Source organism: Adelges cooleyi, unplaced genomic scaffold (assembly GCF_023614345.1).
Source record: "Adelges cooleyi isolate 19-005CV unplaced genomic scaffold, UGA_ACOO_1.1 ACOO_flye_CR_arks_rails_tigmint_CR_PRNA_247, whole genome shotgun sequence".
NCBI classification, from domain to species: domain Eukaryota; kingdom Metazoa; phylum Arthropoda; class Insecta; order Hemiptera; family Adelgidae; genus Adelges; species Adelges cooleyi.
In genome coordinates this window covers 505,287-529,279 of record NW_026095912.1, presented here as the reverse complement: position 1 = coordinate 529,279, position 23,993 = coordinate 505,287, and the positions used below count along the sequence as shown (strand labels likewise).

The following is a 23,993-nucleotide window of genomic DNA, read 5'->3' as shown; positions in this document are numbered from 1 at the left end:
GGTATTTTTTTGAATACTTTCTGGGGAATTTGAGTTGGTTTATGTTGAAACACTGTTTTAGGGTAAATTCACTGAGATTGGTAAAATTATGTCCATGGAATATGATGAGGCTATCATGAATTTTGGCATGTTTTAAAAATTGTTTACTTAAGCCTTAGAGTGTATTTGGGTCACAAAATATGTCAATCAAAATTATTAATAAGTTTCTATAACAAAGGTAAAAACAAATCACCCTTCCAAGTCCGATAGTGATGTACTCAAGGGTCACTTATATTTATTTCGTAGATTGATTTGCACATTTTTTTAACTCGTTTTCATCCTTTCTTCTAAAACCTTGACTGTAATTTGCTTTTTTAAGTAATAGCTTTTGTACTGAATTTTTTATTCATGGAGTATTTTCTATTATTAAGACAATGGCTCTTAGAGAATGTTGATAGATTCTTTTAAAATAAAATAAAAAATAGTACCTGATGGATTTCATCACATTTACTGTTTACGATTTTCGTACTTGCTAAACACAACACTACAATTACAAATTTTAAATAAAACATTACCGTTGTAAAATATAATTTTATCACAGAAATCTTAACGCCAATGTCACGTTTAACTTGACTAGCCGCTACGATAGTGTGATCCACCAACAATACTTGTCAAGGACATCAGGTGTTTATTTTGGCAATATTTGAAAATGCCAATGTCGTCAACAACAGGTGTACTCTTGAGTTTTTACTCGGTTTTGCGAAGATATAAATATTATACCTAACGTTCGAAGCAGTAAGACGTTGAAAAAAAGAGCACAATATTTGTTCAATATATTTATGAATACAATCTAGAATTTCGAAATTCAAAAAAACCTACGCGGCAAAACTTGTGAGCTATTGTGTTTATTCCTTTACATATTTGTATTGAAAAAAAAAGAAATAAGTTCAGCCGGGCAACCATTTCCATCTATAAATATCCAATTTTTTATTCACTTTTCATATGTTTTGATTTCCGGGGCTTGGCCCGAGAGACTGACACCGACATAACAATTTGTGCGGCTTTATATAACAGAAATAAATATAATTTTCGCTGTGATGAAATTTGGTCTATATATATATTGTTTAATTTCATAATTGTATCGTTTCTCGCCCCTACTACACCACCCAACATGTTTTGCATCCTACATATTTTTTTTTTTGCTAATACCAAACTTTAAAAGTTATAAATGTTCCTATTTTCCTCATACAATAAAAAAATTATAATTGTTATTCTTTACTTCTTTACTTTGTGTGATCGGGAAGTTTATAGGGGGTCAACCTGGCGGGTAGGAGAGTATAGAATGGAGATGGGATGTCAGAATAACGGATGTATCCAACACCAACGCCGCGCCTCTTTCTGTTATCAAAATATTGTTGGCTCGTTTATGGCTAACTCGACGCACGTTTAGAATTTTCGTTGTCGTGGTTTTTCCTTTAGTAAAACGAGTAGAACCATATTGTATTATACCTATAATTGTATTGAAAAAACAAAATTTTACTTCAAATACCAAGTCAGAATGCGTTAGTATAACGAATGTTGATGTTCGACCGTCGGTTTGTGCGTTTTGCAAGTGTTGTCTTGTGGAACAACGGTAGACCGTTCCCACCACAAGGCAGACATACTTCATTATTGACACCACCGAGTGCAGCTGTATCACGGGTATACATGTCAGTGCGTTATAGATGGTTTGACTATAAGCACAACGAGGATGATAGTGATGCTGTTGATGGCGATGACAAGCAAAACTTTAAATTCGAGGACGTAGCCAATCAGAATAGTCGGTCGGTAGCTTCTATTCAAGTGCCGGAAAACCTACCTTACTTGCCGTTGGTGGCAATACAAAAGCTTCCGTTGTTCCCTAGACACTTTAGAATTCTCGAGGTACTTAGGGTTTAACAAAAAAAAATTTTAAGTAAAGACATAAAATGTCAAAAAAGATCAGCCATATTGAGAAATAGGCAGTGATGCCAGAACTAAAATATTTTCTTTTCTTTTCTGCGACTCATGGCTACACTGTTCATGTATCCTAGAATCTACACCAATAACAATGTCGTCAACAACAGGTGTTCTCTTGAGTTTCTAATCGGTTTTGCGAATTAAATAAATATTATAGTGAGAATTAAGTGAAGCGTAAAAAGGTGACGCTACTAAATAAAGACACAAGATGAGATTATAGTATACTATTATACTATCAAACTAAGAATAATAACACAAAAAACACAGGTAAATACAAAACGTTCTCCACCTAGTTAATGCTAAGTGGACAATTCTTCCCCGGGCTAAGCCCAAGAGAGTGCCTCCTGATATCACAATTTTTGCGGCTTTAAATAATAGAAATAATTATAATTTTCGCTGTGTAAACATTTTAACCGTTTGCTATTTGGCCTAGATACATTGCTTAGTTTCATAACTGTATAATAATAATAATAATAATAATAATAATACTATTTTCCCTCGCTCCTACCACACATATCACAAGTAGTTTCGTTATTACATTTATTTAAATATATTATATTGTAATGTGACTTTTAACACGTACATTTTCATATTCATTAAACACAACATCAGTGTCAGGTCAGTGGTGTTGATTTGTCATGGGTCGAAAAAATAATGATCGAATAGATGATTCTGGATTAAAATAAGATGAGACAATAAACAGTGTCGTCAGATCTTATTGGTTATGTCAGTCAATATCCTTAGATGGAAATGTATGTCAAAATTAGACTGATTGGCTCCAGGAATTTAATGTTTATTTACATTTTGTTGTCGAATCCGCTTTAAAAATCTATAATTTATTTAACGTTGCTATTAAAGAGTTGACATGAGATGGTCTAATATTCAAATCCAAAGAATTTTTTTTACCTCATAAAAATATTACTTTTGAACGCCATAAATTTTTTACTCGGTTCAATGGTCCGACCAATTTAAGTCTCTATGAGAAGGCATAGTAAAATATATGTTAATAGGTATGTGTTTAAATAAAAACTGTCTTGATATTAAACAATGTCTATTAAATGACAATGATATTACATTGGCTTTAAAAATCACTTCATCTATGACACTGTCGCACCAAAGGATCAAGCAGCTGGATGACAATGATGGAAGTAAAAAAGCGAGCAAATTATTTGCTATTCAATCAAAAGAATATTTCAACAGCCGAAGATATCATCAAGGGTCACACGTTTATAAAAATCATTAATACATCATTTCACTTCAAACGCACTGTCCTTAAGAATACTTCAATTTAAGTTTTGAAAAAACATTTGAATTCTTCACAACATTTTCAAGGCATCGGCCGTGGCACAATTTAAAAACTATTTTCAGTTAATTAATTATTTCAATGTAAAAAAATGCTTTTTTTAACTTTTTTAAACTTCAATAATTAATTGACTGAAAATAATTTTAAAATTGTGTCTCGACCGATGCCTTGTAAATGTTTTGAAAAATTCAAATAATTTCTTTTTCATCGATGTATAATCAATTTTTTCCAAATCGAACTTACAGGCTGTATTCCATACCTTCCAAAATGTGCACATTCTGCAAAATATTCTCGACTAAAGACAACGAAATCCGCAACAGTGCATGTATTTCGTTCTGCATGTGTCTTTGTTCACTAGGTAAGCTGGCCGAATTGAGCCGCTGGAATATCACGGCATCTGCAAGTAGTTGCGATGCAATAAAAAAAAACAGTTTAGTGTCGGCCATTTCCGTGTTTACCGATTTTGTTACCTACAGCGCCTGATATCAGAGTCTTGTGTGATTTAGTAATGAATATATTGTCAGCCAGAGGACGCCACACAACCTGATTATACTGTCTGTGGAATCGCATACAGCAATGGAAGCAAATACGGCTGTACGGCGCCTCTGACTGTTCGTTGCTTATGGTTTCCCTCTGTGCTCGTTTGAGACCACTACAGTTTTTTAAATTTATCACATGAAATCGATGACGATCAATCGCGATTTTTTGCGGCAAGTGTGGCATTTTAATGGTTTTAATCGAATCGCGATTGCTTTTCGAGCCAAGTTTTACGGTTTGTTAAAGAAACACAAAAATAACACGGCTACTACCATGTGTTCGTTTCGCGACATTGGCGTGGTATATATACGCGTGAGTTATTCACTATTGAACAGGGGGCGCGATGGTAGCAAGCACCAAACTAGCCATAAGGCTTAACCGTTGACTCGTATTGTGGCGAAGCCGTCGAGAATCGGCCGATTCAACGTTAATGTGGCGTTATTCTCAATATACGGTTCCAATTGCATTCTTTTACACCCTGTCGTTGTTTCTTACTAACGTCTGAAACATACGTCCTTAGGCGTTTGCTGCCGACTATAATCCCCCGCCCAAAAATTTTTATACACCAACAATATGAATCACTTTTCTTATTTATTTATTTATTTGTAAAATATGGAATTGTGATTTTTATAATTTATTTATCACGCTACAATATATATATTATATATATATATGTATATACACGGGGCAATCATTTTATCTCGAACCACTCAATATTTCATTTGGGTTTAGTTATTAATTTTATATTTTTTTCTATAGTTTATTTTATATAATGTTATCTCAATTTTTTTTTGTTTTTACCCCCCTCCCAAACTAATTTCTTCTATAAATAAAAAATGTTTAGACTTAAATGATAACGTATACATTTTATTAAATCTTTAAATTTAGAATAATTTTCTTAATATTTTTACTTGTCGGTAACCAGATTTGGATATTTATTTTTGAAGTTATTGAAGTTTCAAGTTTAGGGCAGGAGGAAAGGTGGAGTAAAATATTATTTTTATCTGTGCGCAATTCCAACCTAACCTAACTAAACCCAACCGAATATTTTAATTGTATGCATTGGGTTATTTGATGTTTTCATTTCTTTGTAAATATTATATTATAAGGTAGTTTGGCACCGACTTCAAAAGTGATTAATAAGTTTTTTTTAATGTTTACATGGATTCGTTTAATGTATTTTCATATTATGTCAAAAAGGTTAGGTTGAGGAAAGACAAGGTTAAGTTAGGTTATGTTGAGGAGATAATATCGATCGAATAAGTTTGCTGAGAGACGATTAGGTTAAGCACATCTTGATTGGAAATTATGAGATAAACTTAGTCTTAATTGTCAATCCTGAACAACGATGTCGTTGACCTAAAGTTTAATCTGGTGGCCAGTCAAGAATAAGCTTCCCCTTAAACTGACATAAACCAAGCCTGATGCGGATGTATTCCCACGTGAGCATCTTAGATTTTCTGTTCTTAAAAGACACACAAATAATATTACCTACATATTTGAAGCGAAGATGATCAGAATTCAAGAGGCTCCACATTTAAATATGCATATTAAATCCGAACCGTACAACATTATTATTATGATACAATACAATATGTTATAATTAAACTGTAAACGTTTAGTAAGAGTTAACTAATTGGAGTTGTATGAAAACCCTAATAAAAAAAATGTGCTTTTACTTTTTATTAAGACAGTAAATTGTTTAAAATTTAATAAAAGTTGATTCTCATTTAATACCGCTGTAATCGCTATTTATAAAAGGACAAACCATAGGCAATATTTGACAAAAAATAACCAATTTAAAATAAGCCTACTAAATTTAAGGTAAAAAAAATTTTTCAGACATAAAACTTTAGACATAGTATTAAACATGATTATTTGAAGAAAATATTTAAATATATACTATCAATGATGGTTTTTTATAGTAAAATAGACATTTTAAAAATAAAAAAAATTTCATGACCATTTTAACATCAAACTATAATAACAGAGTATTGCTGTACTGACAAAATAGAACTTAAGACATGGAAATAAACATGGATTTCTTAAAACAACTATTAAAAAGTAAAAATATAAACGCTTTTTATAAAATTTTTAAATTAAAAATAAAAAGGTCTTTTTAGCCTACATAGAGAAGTTAAAATGTAGAAATCTGTTCGATAGACACTTTAGAAAGTGCTAACGCGTTTTAGTTTTAATTTTCATGAAATTTTCCGCTTTCCGAACCCTTAAACGTAACCCTGGAGACGAGCTGCCCAATACATTTTCTTCTTTGTCCTGTTGTTCGGTTTCTCACTTTTGGTGGACGCAAAACATTCAATAACGCGAATAGTGGTTGGCGACAATGTCCGTTTAACGGTTTCGTAATAATCCTTCAATATTTCAACAAAATCCAGTAGTTTCGTTTTTAAGGCAGACAATTCCATTTGTTCTGGCTCCGAAAATTCCTTCGTCATCATGGAATAATTCATTTGTTTCAAGTTTAATTGTGTGGTGTAGAAATTGAATCGTACCAACAGACGATTAATGAAAGGGTTGAACGCGGTGCGGTCGGTGTTGTTGCTATTAGCGAGATTATCTTCTATTTCTCCGATGAGACTAGTATCGTCTTCGGGGACGTTTAAGTCACAAAAAATGATCTTGACCAAAGGCAAAGGAATCCGCACACACGCCGCGAAATTGTCGGACTTGACCTTCTCTGTTATGTTAGTCCCCAAATAGTGGAAGTGCAAGAGCAGAGCATAATACGTGACCATCATAACGGTATTGATGATGGCATCTTTGTATAGAACTATGTTGTACGTGGAATCCCTCCAATTACACGCTTGTTCGTAAGACATTCGCAAATGTTTGTCGTTGTACAACGGAAACCAGCCGGGCGGAGGAGTGAAATTAGCGTAGCCTCGATTGACGTCCCAAATAAACTGGAAAATGTCAAATCGTTCTTCGCCACGGTACAGATTCATCATAAAGTCTTCGTTGCCATCAGACAACATCAACCTTGTCGAGAGTTGGTCGTTGTAGGCTGTAAAATCGCGCGGCTTTTTTTCGACCAGCTCATTATAATTTAGAAAAACTTCGGTTATAAACTTGTCATTGTGACAGTTCTCTAACGAACCTAAAATGTTAATTAACATTTTGTTGTACATCTTCATATTTCTGACAACTGTACTGTATCTGAAGGAGTCCAAAGCAATCACCATTAACCACAACTCTGGGAAAATAAAGCTTTTCGATGCGTACATAACCGACATTATGCGGTGCCCGCATTTTATGTATCGAAGCAAGTAAAAATCCTTATCAACCATTTTGTTACTTTTGTATAAATCGTTTAGGTGATATAACATATATAAAACGACGTGTACGTACGCGCAGTTTAATGCTCCTATTATTCGCTGGTAACTCTCAGGTGCCATGAATTTCATAGATTTTCCTTTGTTTGCGTCGTCTATCATTGCGTTTATTTCAGAAATCGTAACCTGCTTTGGCATTTTATCCAGCGTGGGAATCCTATTCACAATACTCAAAAAATATATGTGCGTTGTCAAGTCCTAGAAAAGACAGAATAAACTAAGTGTAATTATTTAATAATACTACATGGACACGAAAAAACAAAACACAATTAGTGTTTTATCATCAGTTTTTTTTATTTATGTGAAATTTGTCGGCCAACTTTTGGATCAAATTAAAATAATTTTTTTTAATTTTATTGAAAACATATTAACAATGCCAAAGAGGTTGTGCAAAGTAACTGAGGAGTGTTATTATTACGTACGTGGCTTCTACATCATTTTAAAAAGTCAGTCATAACATAAAAAAAGTAAAAACTACAGACAAATTTTCATTTATCTTTTGATAAATTACCACTATAATATGGGTGTACAATTTTATTGAAAATCTTTTTCCTACATTCGATTATTAAAGGTTAGAAGACGCTAAGACGCAAAACAATAATAAATGGCTTACTGCATTCCATTTCTGTTTTTTGTTAGTTTTATATACAATGACAATTGTTTATGGCGAAAACAAATTATTTATTTATCTCGAAAACCTGATCTGACAAAGAAGTACCTTAAAACCCGTCTCAGATGCTCCAATCCAAAGCCTGCAAACTTATGAATTATTATTATGGAGTTGCTTTTAATAAATGTGGTTATAAGTTATTACAACGTTTGTAAGAGTAGTTTCATAAGAACTTTGCCAAATTTGTTTATAACGTTAAAAACTTTCAATTACCTGCTCCTGTTCCGTTGTATTCACCGGTTTGTTGGATGTGAAATATTCGATTATGCGAAAATTCGTTGGCGATAATGTCCGTTTGACGGTTTCGTAATAGCTGTCGAGTATTTTATTAAATCCTAATAATATCATCTTTAAGTCGACCAAGTTCATTTCATTTGGTACCGAAATATTCTGTTTCATCAATTTATAGTCCAATTTTTCGAGGTCGAACTTACAGGCGTAAAAATTGTATCGATCCAACAGCCGATTTACAAACAGATTGAACTCTGATCGATCAGCGTTCTCGTGGAAGGTGAGATTAATTTTTATATCATTCAGGTATTTCATATCCTCTAAAATGTGCACATTCTGCAAAATACTCTCGACTAAAGATAACGGAATCTGCAACAGTTCACTAGATAAGCTGACCGAATTAACATGTTGAAATACAATGTACCACGTCATCTGTAAGTAGTGACAATGCAGTAGAAGAGCGTAGTACGTGACCGTCAGAACGAGATTTCGAACACTGTCTGTGTAGCCCTGTAAAGAGTAAAAGTCGGAATTCCATTTCAGAACCACATTTTCGTAGACCGTCCGCAAATGTTTACCGTCGTAATACTTTAACCAGGTGCCAGGTGGTGTAAAATTCTTGTAGTCTCGATTGCCGTCCCAAACAAACTGGTAAATTTTGAATTGATCATCACCGTGGTATAGATCCGCCATGAATCGCTGGTGGCCTTCGGACAACATCAATTGGGTGCCCAGCTGGCGGTTATATGAGGCGAAATCAAACCGTCTTGGTATTTGTTCGAACACAGGAAAGTTACTCGATAATTGGTCGGACACGCATCTCTGTATCAGAGAACCAATCAACGAATCGGCCATTCCCCTAAAGTTTATAGAGCCCCAAACGAGTTTACGGTGTGCGACAGCGTCCAGCGTTATAGCCACGTACCACAATTCCCGGTCTGAAAAACTATCAGCCAAGTACAAAACCTGGAGCATGTGATGCATGCATTCTCTGTAATAATATAAAAACGTCTCATCGATAGATTGGCCCTTAATCTGCATGTCGATAAAATGGTACAACATATAGAGCGTGACGTGCCCATATGTGCAACTCAGCGACAACAGTTTTCTTAGATAGCTCGGGGGTTTAGTCCCATTCATTTCGTGTTCTACCAAGTTCAGCATGGCGATGACATCTTTGTCGGGAACATGATTGCAGTTTGGTTCCAGCGTAGGGATTCTGTTGATATTCTGTAAAAACTTTTTCTGCAACTTAAATAAATTAAAATATTTAGTTGAATATTTGAAAATGGAAACTTGTGTCTATGGACAATCAAGAAGATATCATAATTTTTGGCATGTTTTAAAAATTGTCATTTTAGGGCAGTGTAGCTCACTTCGGAGATTGGAAATTTTTCCTAATGCTTAGGGGACATTCTGAGTCAAATCACGCTGTCATCGGCCTGACCTCAAATCTTTTTTAAAATTCTCTTTAGTCTCATATAAGACCTTTATTTTTAGGACATTTTTATCACTAATTTTTGCCTCAAAAATATAGGTTTTCGACCAGTTTTAAATTTTTATCATAAAATCTGAGACTTAAACCAAATATTTTAGTCTAATAACAGGAGTGGGCCGAGATTTATTTCTAATTTTTTTTTAATGAAAAAAAACATTTTATTTTCTAAATCTGAAGAAAAAAAAGGTTTAATTTTAGCTTTCTTACTAAAAAAATAAAATTAAAAATTAAACATATCTTGGTAATATTTTAATTTTTGCATAATTTAGGAGTAAAAAGTGAAAAATGTTCCTTACGAATAACATTAAAAACAATACGGAGTGGCATAGTGTGGGCGCAGTGGAGACCTCAGCTGCCACGCGGCATCTGAGGTTAAGCTGTGTTCGTTGCTGCTTGATCCAAGATGGGTGGTCACCCGGGAAAATTTACATCATTTAAAAAAAAATAGAAATAAATCTCGGCCCACTCCCGTTTTTAGACGAAAAGATTTGATTTAAGTCTCTGATTTTATGATAAAAATTTCAGAAATTTAAAACTGGTCGAAATCGATTTTTTTTGAAAATTAACTTAAAAAATCTCTATTTTGGGGCAAAAATTAGTGATAAAAATTTCCAAAAAATAAGGGTATTATATTGGACTAAAAGAAGTTTGAAAAAAAAATTGAGGAGGTCAGGCCGATGACCGCGTGATTTGACTGAGAATGTCCCATATGTAATAAAAACAAATGTTAGCTACGATTTTTTTTAATTTCTTATAACAAAGGTTGTATATTATATCTCCAATAAATTCCTAACAGTGAAAAAGGGCCAAGTTCTAGACTACCTTCCCTAAAAAGTTTGCCTATCAAAGTAGTGGTTTCTACATTGTAGCCAAGTCTGCTATTTCTTTAGTTCTTAGTGTGTGATAAGTTTATCCTATTTAACTATAAAAACCTATTGCCGGGTTATTTTGTGTTATCTAGGGATTTTGTTGATAACTTTCTGGGGGAATTTGTTTAATATCCTTTTCATCTCCTAGCCTTTTTTTCCTAGAAGTTTTTCTGAAATTCGATTTGTTTAGCTATAGTTTTTGTACAGCATTTTTTATTCATGGAGTATTTTCTATTATTAAGATAATGGCTCGTAGAGAATGTTGATAGATTTTTTTTAAATATAATAAAAAATAATACCTGATGGATTTCATCATATTTACTGTTTACGATTTTCGTACTTGCAAAAACCAACACTACAATTACAAATTTTAAAAAAAACATTGCAGTTGTAAAATATAATATTAACACAAAATTCTTAGCTCCTATGTCACGTTTACTTAGACTCGCAGCTACGATAGTGTGATCTACCAACAATACTTATCAAGGAATTTAGGTGTTTATTTTGGCAATATTTGAAAATGTCAATGTCGTCAACAACAGGTGTACTCTTAAGTTTCTACTCGGTTTTGCGAGTTTAATAAATATTATACCTAACGTTCGAAGCAGTATGGCGTTGAAAAAAAGAACACACTATTTGTTTAATATTTTTATAAATACAATCTAGAATGTTGAAAGCAAAAAAAATCAACCTATGCGGCAAAACTTTTGAACTATTGTGTTTACTCTTTTACGTATTCGTATTGCAAAAAAAAAAGAAATAAGTTCAGCCGGGCAACCATTTCCATCTATAACTATTTTGAGTCGCACTTAAATTATGAGATAACCTTCGAGTAATTGTTTTATTAAAGATACGGTGGCAATCTATATTACCTACTTTTGTTATGTAATACTATATAAAAATCATTAAGAAAAAGTAAACAACATTTCTCTCAAATAAAAAAGAACTTTATGCAATTATGTTTGGTTGCAACAAATTTCATTAATAATTGTATGGTCAAACAATTACTGTGCAAACTGACCATAAAACACTAGTCACACTTTTTACTAAACCTCTGTATTCTGTTCCTGCCGACTCCAACACATAATGATTAAATTAAAATCTTTTAACTTTAAATTAACATATTTTGTTTATGCTAAATTACTTATAATTGTTGACACTTTCTCTAGAGCAGGACTTAATGTAACTGAAGTAGATAAAATAAATAAAGATGGTAACATAATCTTGCATGTTCAAAACTGAATTAAAATCTTAGCTATTTTAATATTTTGGCCAAATATAAACTTCTATATAAAAAATATTGTTAAAAATTGTAGTAAAGTTAGTTGTGCAAAGTTAGTTGCCAGTGTCTTTGGATCAATGGTAAAATTATTCACTTTGGTACATTTCCTAATCTTATATAGTTTGTAGAAGGAAATAAGGGTGGTAAATACAGAAAAAAACAGGAAACATTTAATAACCTTTGACTTGACTTCTCCTAAAACTGATAATTATAAACTCGATTCTCAGTCTGTCTGTAACTTAACTATAGATACCAAATGCATTCGTTTGAGTAGAAAAATAGTTACACCCAAAAATTAAATTTATAAACAATGTTATGTATTAAGTTAATAAAAAATTACTATTCAATTTACTAACTGTTTTTTTTATTATTAATACATTATTTCTCTTATTTTTATTATAAGTAATATTTTCAACTAGCTATTAACTAATTATTAATTTGTCATAACTCGCATTATAAATTATTTTTAATAATAAACCTATTATTTATTTGAATTATTAAAAAAAAAAGAGATTTAATGTAGCATTGTATAAATTATGAATATTATTATACTAATATTTGCTTTATTCTAGTTTTACCGTAATACAAGTAGTCCCGTTGTTAATTTTATTTAGATATATTAAAATGTGACTTTTAACATTTATAAAATACAATTTAAAAGGAGGAAGATGAGATTAGGTCAGTTGGGTCAATTTAAGTTAGGTTGAGGAGATAATAGGGTAGATGGCAGAGTCTCACGGGGACCTAATAAACTGAAAATGCTGAAAAATCCAAAAAGTGTGCTTTGTAGATGATGTGACCGCAATAGGACCAGCAAAGAATACAGGCATACTTGAACATAGTGTAAAATATCCAGTATTACAGGAGTTGTTAGAGTGAGTAGAGGTCAATAGTAGTGTACAGTCACTAAATATATGGAACTGTACATTGACAGCAGACGAATTTATAATATAATATAATAATTGCGAGACCACAAAGGACCATTGCACTATGGAGTGCACTACATTGGCGGTGCTAAAATTTACCAGAATATGTGCTAACTCCTATTAATGATATTGTCCTCAATTCTTCCCTCACCCTCTCACCTTTTCTTCTCTACCTTTTTTCTTTCAACCTGGTGGCCAGTCTAGAATAGTTCATACCTTAAATTGACCTAACAACCTCGTCTAATGCAAATTATTCCCAAAAGTATGACTTAGGTTTTATGTTCTAACAATTAAAAAGCACACAAATGATATTACCTTTATATTTTAAGAAAAGGTTACAAAATTATAAAGGAGACTGAAAGCATTGCATGGTTAGGTTAGGTTGTGATTATTAATATACAATACAATGCAATATTATAAAATGAAACTGTTTAGTAAAAGTTAACATATCCGAATTATAAAAGAAACAGTGAATTATTTAACATCTAATAAAAGTCGATTCTCGTTTACCACCAAATAAACTGATATTTACACTAAAGAGAACGTAAACCACTATTTATGGAAGGACAAGCAATTTTAGAGTATGAAACCTTGTTACACAATTTTGAAAACAAAAATAAAAAAAGGTCATTTTAGCCTACATCAAGAAGAAAATAAAATTTCATCTGTTACCAAACAGACACTTTAGGAAGGGACTAAGTGTTTTAGTCTTTATTTTTATGAAACTAGGCTATTTACGTCCTCCATAGCGTAACCTACTCATCTCGAACTCTTGCTTTGTCTTATATTTTTTTCCCATTGTCCGCGTTTAGTACGCGAAAAACTTTCAAGAACACGAAAAGTGGTTGGTGACAATGTCCGTTTAACGGTTTCGTAGTAACTGTTCAATATTTCGACAAATTCCAATAGTTTCGTTTTCAAGGCGGACAATTCCATTTGGTCTGGCACCATAAACTCTTTCGTCATCATGGAATAATCCATTTGTTTCAAGTTTAATCGTGTGGCGGTGTAGAAATTGTATCGTACCAACAAACGATTGACGAAAGCGTTGAACGTAGTCCAGTCAGTGTTGTCGCTAGAATTGGCCAGTTTATTTTCTATTTCTCCGATGAGACTAGTATCGTCTTCGGGGACGTTTAAGTCACAAAAAATGATCTTGACTAAAGGTAAAGGAATCCGCACACTCGCCGCGAAATCGTCAGATTTGACCATCTCTGTTATGTTAGACCACGTGGTCATCAAATAGTGGAAGTGCAAAAGCAGAGCATAATACGTGACCATCATAACAGTATTGATGACGGAATATTTGTACCGGACTATTGAGTACGCAGACTCCTTCCAATTTAACAAAAGGTCTTCATAGACCTTCTTTGAATGCTTGTCATCGTACAACTGACACCAGCTGGCTGGAGGAGCGATGTTAGTATAGTGATGATCGTCGTTCCAAATAAACCGGAAAATGTCGAATCGTTCTTCTCCTCGGTACAGATTAATCATAAAAGCTTCGTTGCCATCGGACAACATCAACTTGGACAAGAGTTGGTCGTTGTAGGCTGCAAAATCGTACGGTCCTTTTGCGACCAACTCGTCGTATGATAGAAAAAATTCAGTTATACAGTCTGTATAACCGAACTTATCTGTTTGAAATGTCTTTATTGAATCTAAAATAGACATTTCCATTCTGTTGCAAATCCTAATATTCTCGAAAGTTGTACTGTGTCTAAAGGAGTCAAAAGCAATCACCGCGAACCACAAATCTCGAAAAATAAAACCCTTCGACGCGTACAAAACCGACATTAGGCGGTGGGCACATTTTGTGTATCGATGCAAGTAAAAACAAACTTTATCTATTCTATTGTTTTTGTATGAATAGTATAGGTGATAAAACATATATAGAGTGGCGTGCATGTACGCGTAATTCAATGCTCTTATTTTTCTCTGATATTTCTCGGGTGCCATTGAGTTCGTCGATTCTTTTTTGTTTGCGTCGTCTATCAGTGCGTTCAATTCAGGAATCGTAAACTGCTCTGCCTTTTTATCCAGCGTGGGGATTCTATTCACAATACTCAAAAAATGTGCATTTCCAAGTCCTAGAAACCACATAATTAACTAAATAACACATCTTATAACACTACATTGACATGAGAAAGCAAAATACAATAATTTATATATATCGGTTTTTCGATAGTTATGTAAAATTTGTTTTGGTTTGACGAATAATATACCGATAATCTCAATTATTGGAATTATGGTTGGCCATGGTTATCAAACTTGAAAATAAGGAGACACCTCCCAAGATATTTATTATAAAACTATTATGGTGTAGTAAGAGAAAAAGTAGAAATAATATGTTTTTAAATTTCGCCTATTTTATGGACAATTTATGAATGACATTCAGACCTTTAACGGTGAAAGAAAAATAAAATCTACAAGCAAATTGTCGCAAATCTTTAGACAAATTACCGCAATGTAGACGTTTAAATTTTGTTTAAAAATTAATTTTCTACATTCCTATTTAGATTTGTCTCTGACAACTAGAGCGGTACAAACGACAAATAAAGAGAGTTAGCAATGCAACAGAAGAGCGTAGTACGTGACCGCCAGAACGAGATTTCGAACGCTGTCCGTGTAGCCCTGTAAAGAGTAAAAGTCGGAATTCCATTTCAGAGTCACATCTTCGTAGACCGTCTGCAAATGTTTACCGTTGTAATCCTTTAACCAAGTGCCAGGCGGAGTAAAATTCTTGTAGTTTCGATTTTGATCCCAAATAAACTGGTAAATTTCGAATTGATCATCGCCGTGGTATAGATCCGCCATGAATCGCTGGTGGCCTACGGACAACATCAAATGGGTGCCCAGCTGGCGGTTATATGAGGCGAAATCAAACCGTCTTGGTATTTGTTCGAACACAGGAAAGTTACTCGATAATTGGTCGGACACGCATCTCTGTATCAGAGAACCAATCAACGAATCGGCCATTCCCTTAAAGTTTATAGAGCCCCAAACGAGTTTACGGTGTACGAAAGCGTCCAACGTTATAGCTACGTACCACAATTCCCGGTCTGCAAAACTATCAGCCAAGTACAGAACCTGGAGCATGTGATGCATAAATTCTCTGTAATAATATAAAAACGTCGCATCGATAGATTGGCCCTTAATCTGCATGTCGATAAAATGGTACAACATATAGAGCGTGACGTGCCCATAAGTGCAACTCAGTGACAACAGTTTTCTTAGATAGCTCGTGGGCTTAGTCCCATTCATTCCGTGGTCTACCAAGTCCAGCATGGCGATGACATCTTTGTCGGGAACATAATTGCAGTTTTGTTCAAGCGTAGGGATACTGTTCACGGTCTCAATAAACTTTTTCTGCAAATGTTTGCTCTGGAATTTCAAAAAACAAAATATTTAGGTACCTAATTCCACTAAAAGTCACCGTAGTTAATCATGAGGATATCATATTATTTGACATGTTTATTCATGGCATTGTTGCCGACTCTAGCTATTTATCTCTTTATTTAGAGAATTTAAATGTTTCCAAGAGATATAAGTTGGAATTTAGCCTTAGAGTGTATTTGGGTCACAAAATATGTCAATCAAAATTATTAATAAGTTTCTATAACAAAGGTAAAAACAAATCACCCTTCCAAGTCCGATAGTGATGTACTGAAGGGTCACTTATATTTATTTTGTGGATTGATTCGCACATTTTTTTATCTCGTTTTCATCCTTTCTTCTAAAACCTTGACTGTAATTTGCTTTTTTAAGTAATAGCTTTTGTACTGAATTTTTTATTCATGGAGTATTTTCTTTTATTAAGACGATGGCTCTTAAAGAATGTTGATAGATTCTTTTAAAATATAATAAAAAATAATACCTGATGGATTTCATCACATTTACTGTTTACGATTTTCGTACTTGCTAAACACAACACTACAATTACAAATTTTAAATAAAACATTGCCGTTGTAAAATATAATTTTAACACAGAAATCTTAACGCCAATGTCACGTTAAACTTGACTAGCCGCTACGATAGTGTGATCCACCAACAATACTTGTCAAGGACATCAGGTGTTTATTTTGGCAATATTTGAAAATGCCAATGTCGTCAACAACAGGTGTACTCTTGAGTTTTTACTCGGTTTTGCGAAGATATAAATATTATACCTAACGTTCGAAGCAGTAAGACGTTGAAAAAAAGAGCACAATATTTGTTCAATATATTTATGAATACAATCTAGAATTTCGAAAGTCAAAAAAAACTACGCGGCAAAACTTGTGTGCTATTGTTTTTCACATGGTTTGATTTCCAGGGCTTGACCCGAGAAACTGCCACTGACATAACAATTTGTGCGGCTTTATATAACAGAAATAAATATATATTTCGCTGTGATGAAATTTGGTCTATATATATATATTGTTTAATTTCATAATTGTATCGTTTCTCGCCCCTACTACACCACCCAACATGTTTTGCATCCTACATATATTTTTTTTTTGCTAATACCAAACTTTAAAAGTTATAAATGTTCCTATTTTCCTCATACAATAAAAAAATTATAATTGTTATTCATTACTTCTTTACTTTGTGTGATCGGGAAGTTTATAGGGGGTCAACCTGGCGGGTAGGAGAGTATAGAATGGAGATGGGATGTCAGAATAACGGATGTATCCGACACACCAACGCCGCGCCTCTTTCTGTTATCAAAATATTGTTGGCTCGTTTATGGCTAACTCGACGCACGTTTAGAATTTTCGTTGTCGTGGTTTTTTCTTTAGTAAAACGAGTAGAACCATATTGTATTATACCTATATTTGTATTAAAAAAACAAAAAAACAAAATGTTACCTCGAATACTAAGTCAGAATGCGTTAGTAAAACGAATGTTGATGTTCGACCGTCGGTTTGTGCGTTTTGCAAGTGTTGTCTTGTGGAACAACGGTAGACCGTGCCCACCACGAGGCAGACGTACTTCATTATTGACACCATCGAGTGCAGCTGTATCACGGGTATACATGTCAGTGCGTTATAGATGGTTTGACTATAAGCACAACGACGATGATAATGATGCTGTTGATGGCGATGACAAGCAAAACTTTAAATTCGAGGACGTAGCCAATCAGGATAGTCGGTCGGTAGCTACTATTCAAGTGCCGGAAAACTTACCTTACTTGCCGTTGGTGGCAATACCAAAGCCTCCGTTGTTCCCTAGACACTTTAGAATTCTCGAGGTACACTATATCAATATATTGAGTGGAAACAGAGGGGTATCTTAGGGTTTATACAAAAAAAAAAATTTTAAGTAAAGACATAAAATGTCAAAAAAGATCAGCCATATTGAGAAATAGACAGTGAGCCAGAACGCAAATATTTGATTTTCTTTTCTGCGACTCATGGCTACACTGTTCATATATCCTAGAACCTACACCAACAACAACGTCGTCACCGGTTTCCACGTTTATCGAGTGAACTGTTTAGCCGGAATAAACGAAAAATTACAATTTCCCTACAACTACAACTAGGCAATGTCGAGATGTCGGTTATGATTTAATTTATCTCTTCCCATAAGAGCCCAGTTTTTCTTTGGTTTCGAAGCTAACAACAATAATATCGTCAACCTAATCAATGTGTTTGTTTGTAGATTAGTGATCCAAAACTGATAGCGTTGATTAAGAGAAAAAAAGCATTGAATCAACCTTTCGTCGCACTGTGTATGAGAAAAGACGACAAGTATGTGATAAAGAAAAAAATCACTCTTGTCATTTATACTATTTAAATAAATAAATATGATATTTTATATTGTCAGGACCACCACAGATTTAGTAAACAACATTGATGAAGTGTATGACGTTGGGTCTTTAGGAAGAATTTACGAAATGCGACAATTCGGCGACGAATTACATTTGTTTCTACAAGGTTTCAGAAGAATCAAATTGACCAAACCTTTTTTCGAAGATCAAGAAAACGATAAAGGCACAACTAACACACAGCAAGCGACAGAATCGAATCAAGAAACGGACAAAACTCAGCAAGAAGTGCTGATGGTCGAGGTAGAAAATATAAAAGACCAACCTTACAAAATAACGTTGGAAATTAAAGTATGGGTTGTTTTGAAATTATCATTTTCAGTGTTTGTTAATCGAGTTAATTTGTATAACAAATTAATTATGTTTTTAGGCACTTTCTCAAGAAATTATCAAAACACTTCGATCGATAGTCAGTATAAATTCTATAAATGTGGAAATATTGAATTCAATGTTACAACATGGTAATATAGCCGATGACCCGTCATACTTATCCGATGTTGCTTATGCTTTTACTGAACATGAACTTGAAACTAAAGAATATCAAAAAATTTTAGAAGAAACTGATGTACCTATAATTAGTTGTTTCCTTATTGTTATTTTTTTTTTTCATTTAATTTTAAATAATTTAAAGGTCCCTAAGCGCCTTCGACTGTCTTTGGGATGCCTGAAAAAACTGTTAGAGCTCAGTAAAATTCAGATCAAGATTAGTAAAGAAGTAGACGAGAAAATAAAAAAACCTCATCGAAAATTTTTACTTTGGGAACAACTTAAACTCATAAAAAAAGAACTGGGCTTAGAAAAAGATGACAAAGACTCCATTGTAGAAAAGTTCAGAGACCGAATTAAAGCAAGTTTATTATTGTAGTTATTTTTAACTGAAGGTATTTTTATTAATAATTTTTATCTAGAACCATTTTGTCATTACAATAAACAACTTCCTAAATGTTTACAAATGAGTACTTTTTAATTGGGTTTTCAAATTTAAATTACAATATTTTTTAGGATAAAAAAGTAACACCAAAAGTTATGGAAGTCATTGAAGAAGAGTTGACTAAATTATTATTTTTAGAAAATTATTCTTCCGAGTTCAAGTAAGTTAAAAATCTTAAAAATATTATTAGTTTTTTAATATAATTTAATTTTGAATAAATAAAGGGGTTGTGTTATTTATTTATAGCCATTCATTTTTATTTAATCAAAACACATATTTAACGAAGGAGGGGTTTTTTTTTTTAAATAAATTTTAAAAAAAGTAGTTAAAAAAGAAAAGGAACTGCTTGACTTTGTAAAATTTAACGGTGTGCTTTGACTTTCTAGTGTCACGAGAAATTATCTAGACTGGCTCACACAACTACCATGGGGTGCTACTAGTAATGAGAATTTTAATTTAGATTATGCATCGAAAATACTAGACGAAGATCATTACGGAATGGACGACATAAAGAAACGTATTCTCGAATTTATTGCTGTTAGTAAATTGAAAGGCACAACCCATGGGAAAATTATATGTTTTCACGGACCACCCGGTGTCGGCAAAACAAGTATAGCTAGATCTATAGCAAAAGCTCTAAACCGAGAAGTGTGTTTTTTTTTTGTAACTAGCTCATATTTCATATAATTATCAACTCACTGTGATATTTCAACATTTATAATTTTCAGTATTTTAGATTTAGCGTTGGTGGTATGACTGATGTCGCCGAGATCAAAGGCCATCGTAGGACATACGTTGGTGCCATGCCGGGTAAAATCATACAATGTCTTAAAAAAACTTCTACAGAAAATCCACTGGTGTTAATTGATGAAGTAGATAAAATTGGAAGGTAATACAAGTTAGTAGCTATAATACCCCATTGTTATTTTTAAAAGATTTCATATTTCCGATTACAGTGTTTGTGAATTTAAAAAAAACGATTGGGGAAATCATAAAGTTCAAATTTAAAAACTACTTAAATTTTGATCAGTTTAGCTTCTAACAATTTCAATATTTAATAATCAGTTTAGATTGTAAACATTTATGTCCATCCATAAAGCTAACTTAAGACATCATTTATGATGTCAGATTTTCATTATTATTAACTTTTCTATTTACTATTTTTACTTTCCTATTATTAAAAAAATATGTGATATTTTAATATGTTTTTTCTAATTATCTTTGTGTTGAATAAATCTTAAAATTAGTAGGCCGCAGTTGTAACGTAAGTCGTAGGACACCTGCTCTACTAATAGCGATCATTGTAAAAATATTTAATAATTCAATTTCGTTTAATACTAAGTGATTTACTGATTTCATGTGTGTAGTATTTAACATGTTTTTTTATTGTTTTACAGAGGGCATCAAGGTGATCCGTTGTCGGCAATGCTAGAAATGCTCGATCCAGAACAAAATACCAAATTCCTAGATCACTATTTAGACGTGTCCGTGGATTTATCTAACGTGTTGTTCATTTGCACAGCTAATGTTATCAACACAATTCCAGAGCCTCTGCGAGATCGAATGGAGCTGATAAACGTGTCTGGGTATGTGGCCCAAGAAAAAATGGCCATTGCCAAACAGTATTTAATTCCTCAGGGACTAAAGGCCACTGGGTTGACTGATAAACAAGTAAAATGATCAAGAACTCGCTGATGCAAGGTGCTTTTTTTCCATTAAATTTGTACCTTTACTTTTTGTGTAGATAGATATTGTCGATGAAAGTTTGTCAACTCTTATAAAATTTTACTGCCGTGAAAGTGGTGTCCGGAATCTCCAAAAGCATATTGAAAAAGTATTGTTTTCGTTCAAGCTTTGTCCGTGTTATATTTTGTCAAATGGATTTATCATTAACAGTTTTAATGCATTTCCATTTTAGATAATGCGAAAAGTTGCGCATAAAATCGTTAAAGGCCAAGAAGAAAAAGTGACAGTTTCCAAAGATAAATTATACGATTTTGTGGGCAATCCAGTGTTCACTAAAAATAGAATGTATGAAAATCCTGAGCCCGGAGTTGTTATGGGTTTAGCTTGGACTGCCATGGGTAAGTTCAGACTCTGGAACTATCTGTAAAAAGATTAAAAAAAACGAAATTCATGTTATTTGTGTTATAGGAGGTACAATGATGTATATTGAAACGGAATGGACCAAAGATCCTAGAGCCGTGCGTGATAAAGATAAAGCGATGGGTTCCATTGTGCTTACCGGTCGTTTAGGAGAAACTATGCAAGAGTCTGCCAAAACGGCATACACTGTGGCAAAAAAAATACTAAGCGATGTCGATCCAAAAAATGTATTGCTGTCGATTGGCAACGTGCATATACATGTTCCAGAGGTAATATGACCGACGAATATCTAATAAACAAAATATTTATTTTCTCTGCTTCGCGGAAAATAAAATTGTATTATGGATATTTTAACTTTTATCGTTTATATCTAATATCTTATCACTCATCTCTTATCTCTAATCTCTTATCTCTAACCGAAAGTCAAAGTGTAATACGAAAATGGCGACATGAAATTGCTTGTATCTCCAGCCCAATAACATTTTAAAGTATACAAAGTTAAAATTTAGTATATTGTTATTAACGTTATACTTGTTTTAGGGTGCTACACCCAAAGATGGACCTAGTGCCGGTTGTGCGATTGTTACAGCATTGCTTTCGTTGGCGTTGAACAAGCCCGTTTTTAAAAATGTAGCAATGACTGGTGAAATTTCGCTCAAAGGGAAAATAATGCCAGTCGGCGGAATCAAGGAAAAAACTATAGCCGTGAGTACTTTTAAAATAACATCTATTATCGCCAAAAACGACACAAAATAACTTTATTTTTACTATGGCAACGTGTTTTATACAATAAATACTGTCGTTTTTGTATGCATTAGTACACATAGTAACGAATCATCTATATGTTATAGGCGAGAAGGGAAAACATTAACTGTTTGATACTTCCTGAAGAGAACAAGAAAGACTATGACGAACTACTAAAGTATATAACCGAAGGACTAAAAGTACATTTTGTCTCCTACTATAAGGACATCTTTGATATAGTGTTTAAAAATAATTAAAACTATGTTCAAATCGTTATATTATAGTTCAGTTGATTTTGCCTTTAAATCAATGGACAATGAAGTTGAATGCTGTAGTCACTTTAATGCTTTGTTATCAATGTGAAATCGTTTAAATAATAACACTAACCTTAAGCATAATAAATGTGTGATAACTCGTTAAGTAGGTATTAGCATTGATCATACATGATATAATTAGTGTAACAGTATTTATAATCAATAACTAAAAAAAAGGAGTATTAAAAATAATAAATACCAAACATCGTTATTACGTCACCCGGTGTACATTTGGATTAAAATAAAGAAAAATTGGCCATACTTTACACTTTAAGAAATGGGTGGAGAATTTAGTTAGAGAAGCTAAATTAATACAGTATATATTATATTTATAACAAGATTACGCCGAAGGTCAAGCAATTCCAGAAGATAATGTAATAATAAAAAGAAAGAAAAACGATAGATAGGGGATTTATTGATGTGATACTCGACTGTGTGCGGATGAATCCTAAACTATTTTAATTTCATTTAATCTCATTATTACACTATTAGTTATTTTCCACGTACCTTGATTCTGGTTCAGCTGATTGGAGTAGTATTTCCTTGTAGAATTTAGTACTTAGTTTTTTTGAGAAATACACTTACATAACGACCTGAAACTGCTGATTTACTTTTGATTTTATTTAATATTCCAACCAAGATGTTTAAATTTAAGAATGTAAACCCACTTAAACGATAACCACCTATTACCTATATGCGTTCACACAAAAAAAAAGAACCTAAAAATATTGAAAAATACTGAAATTTTATTTTTGCATTTAAAAAGATCAAATCAGTATTTTGGATAATAGTCTTCGTTTTTTAATCTCTTATCAGGCGATTCTCTTATCTTATCAATAATCTCTTATTATCTCCAATACAGAATTATGTTAATTACAACCACATATATATACATTATAAACTAGATTGTCATCTAGAGAAAAGAATTATCATTTTTATGGAATTGATGTGTGTATAAACTAATTTATAAATATATGTTATTCTGTGTTTTAACTTGTAATTGCTATTAACATATTTTCATGTGATAAGGTTCTAATTCCTACAAAGACGGCGGAAAATGTTAACTTCAACTATGTCTATTGGCAGCATGTACACTTAGCAATCTAGTTTATTGTATATATCAGTGATAAAGTTTCTAATAAAAGTATGTAGGTATAATATTTAAAGATAAAACAAATTATCCTTAAAAATTTAGTGAAAAAATGTTACCTTAATTTCAGGTAGTTCCAAAAGGTAATTGTTAAAAGCCGAATATATTTTAAAAGCACAATGGAGTAATTAAATATAAAACGATTTGTCGTTTACGGGAGAAAGGTGGCAAAAGCGATTTGCACTAAAAATTCTATTTGTAAAATATTGTTTGATATACATAATATATTTGATTTTCAACGCTACCGTTTGATAGAGGAATATAAGACACATTTAATTAAGCCACAATAGTTG

At 32.8% G+C, this 23,993-nt stretch overlaps 1 protein-coding gene across 1 annotated transcript; it reads left to right on the top strand.

Annotated features, from left to right (window-relative positions):
* Positions 1-17,489: 17,489 nt before the first annotated feature.
* LOC126836590 (lon protease homolog, mitochondrial-like) lies at positions 17,490-22,493 on the top strand. Its single transcript, XM_050570136.1, has 14 exons — positions 17,490-17,879; positions 18,290-18,378; positions 18,455-18,746; positions 18,826-19,020; positions 19,087-19,302; positions 19,458-19,546; positions 19,773-20,034; positions 20,115-20,275; positions 20,784-21,057; positions 21,131-21,220; positions 21,305-21,470; positions 21,541-21,761; positions 22,033-22,197; positions 22,344-22,493. Exons 1-14 carry the CDS (start codon positions 17,490-17,492, stop codon positions 22,491-22,493), a joined length of 2,760 nt encoding a protein of 919 aa, XP_050426093.1.
* The last annotated feature ends 1,500 nt before the right edge of the window (positions 22,494-23,993 follow it).

Bases quoted from the DNA above. Each gene is read 5' to 3' on its own strand.
- LOC126836590 (XM_050570136.1), top strand. From the start codon at position 17,490: ATGTTACCTCGAATACTAAGTCAGAATGCGTTAGTAAAACGAATGTTG. The intron at 20,035-20,114 runs GTGTGTTTTTTT...TATAATTTTCAG, and splicing joins CAAAAGCTCTAAACCGAGAA to TATTTTAGATTTAGCGTTGG. The intron at 21,058-21,130 runs GTAAAATGATCA...CTTTTTGTGTAG, and splicing joins CTGGGTTGACTGATAAACAA to ATAGATATTGTCGATGAAAG.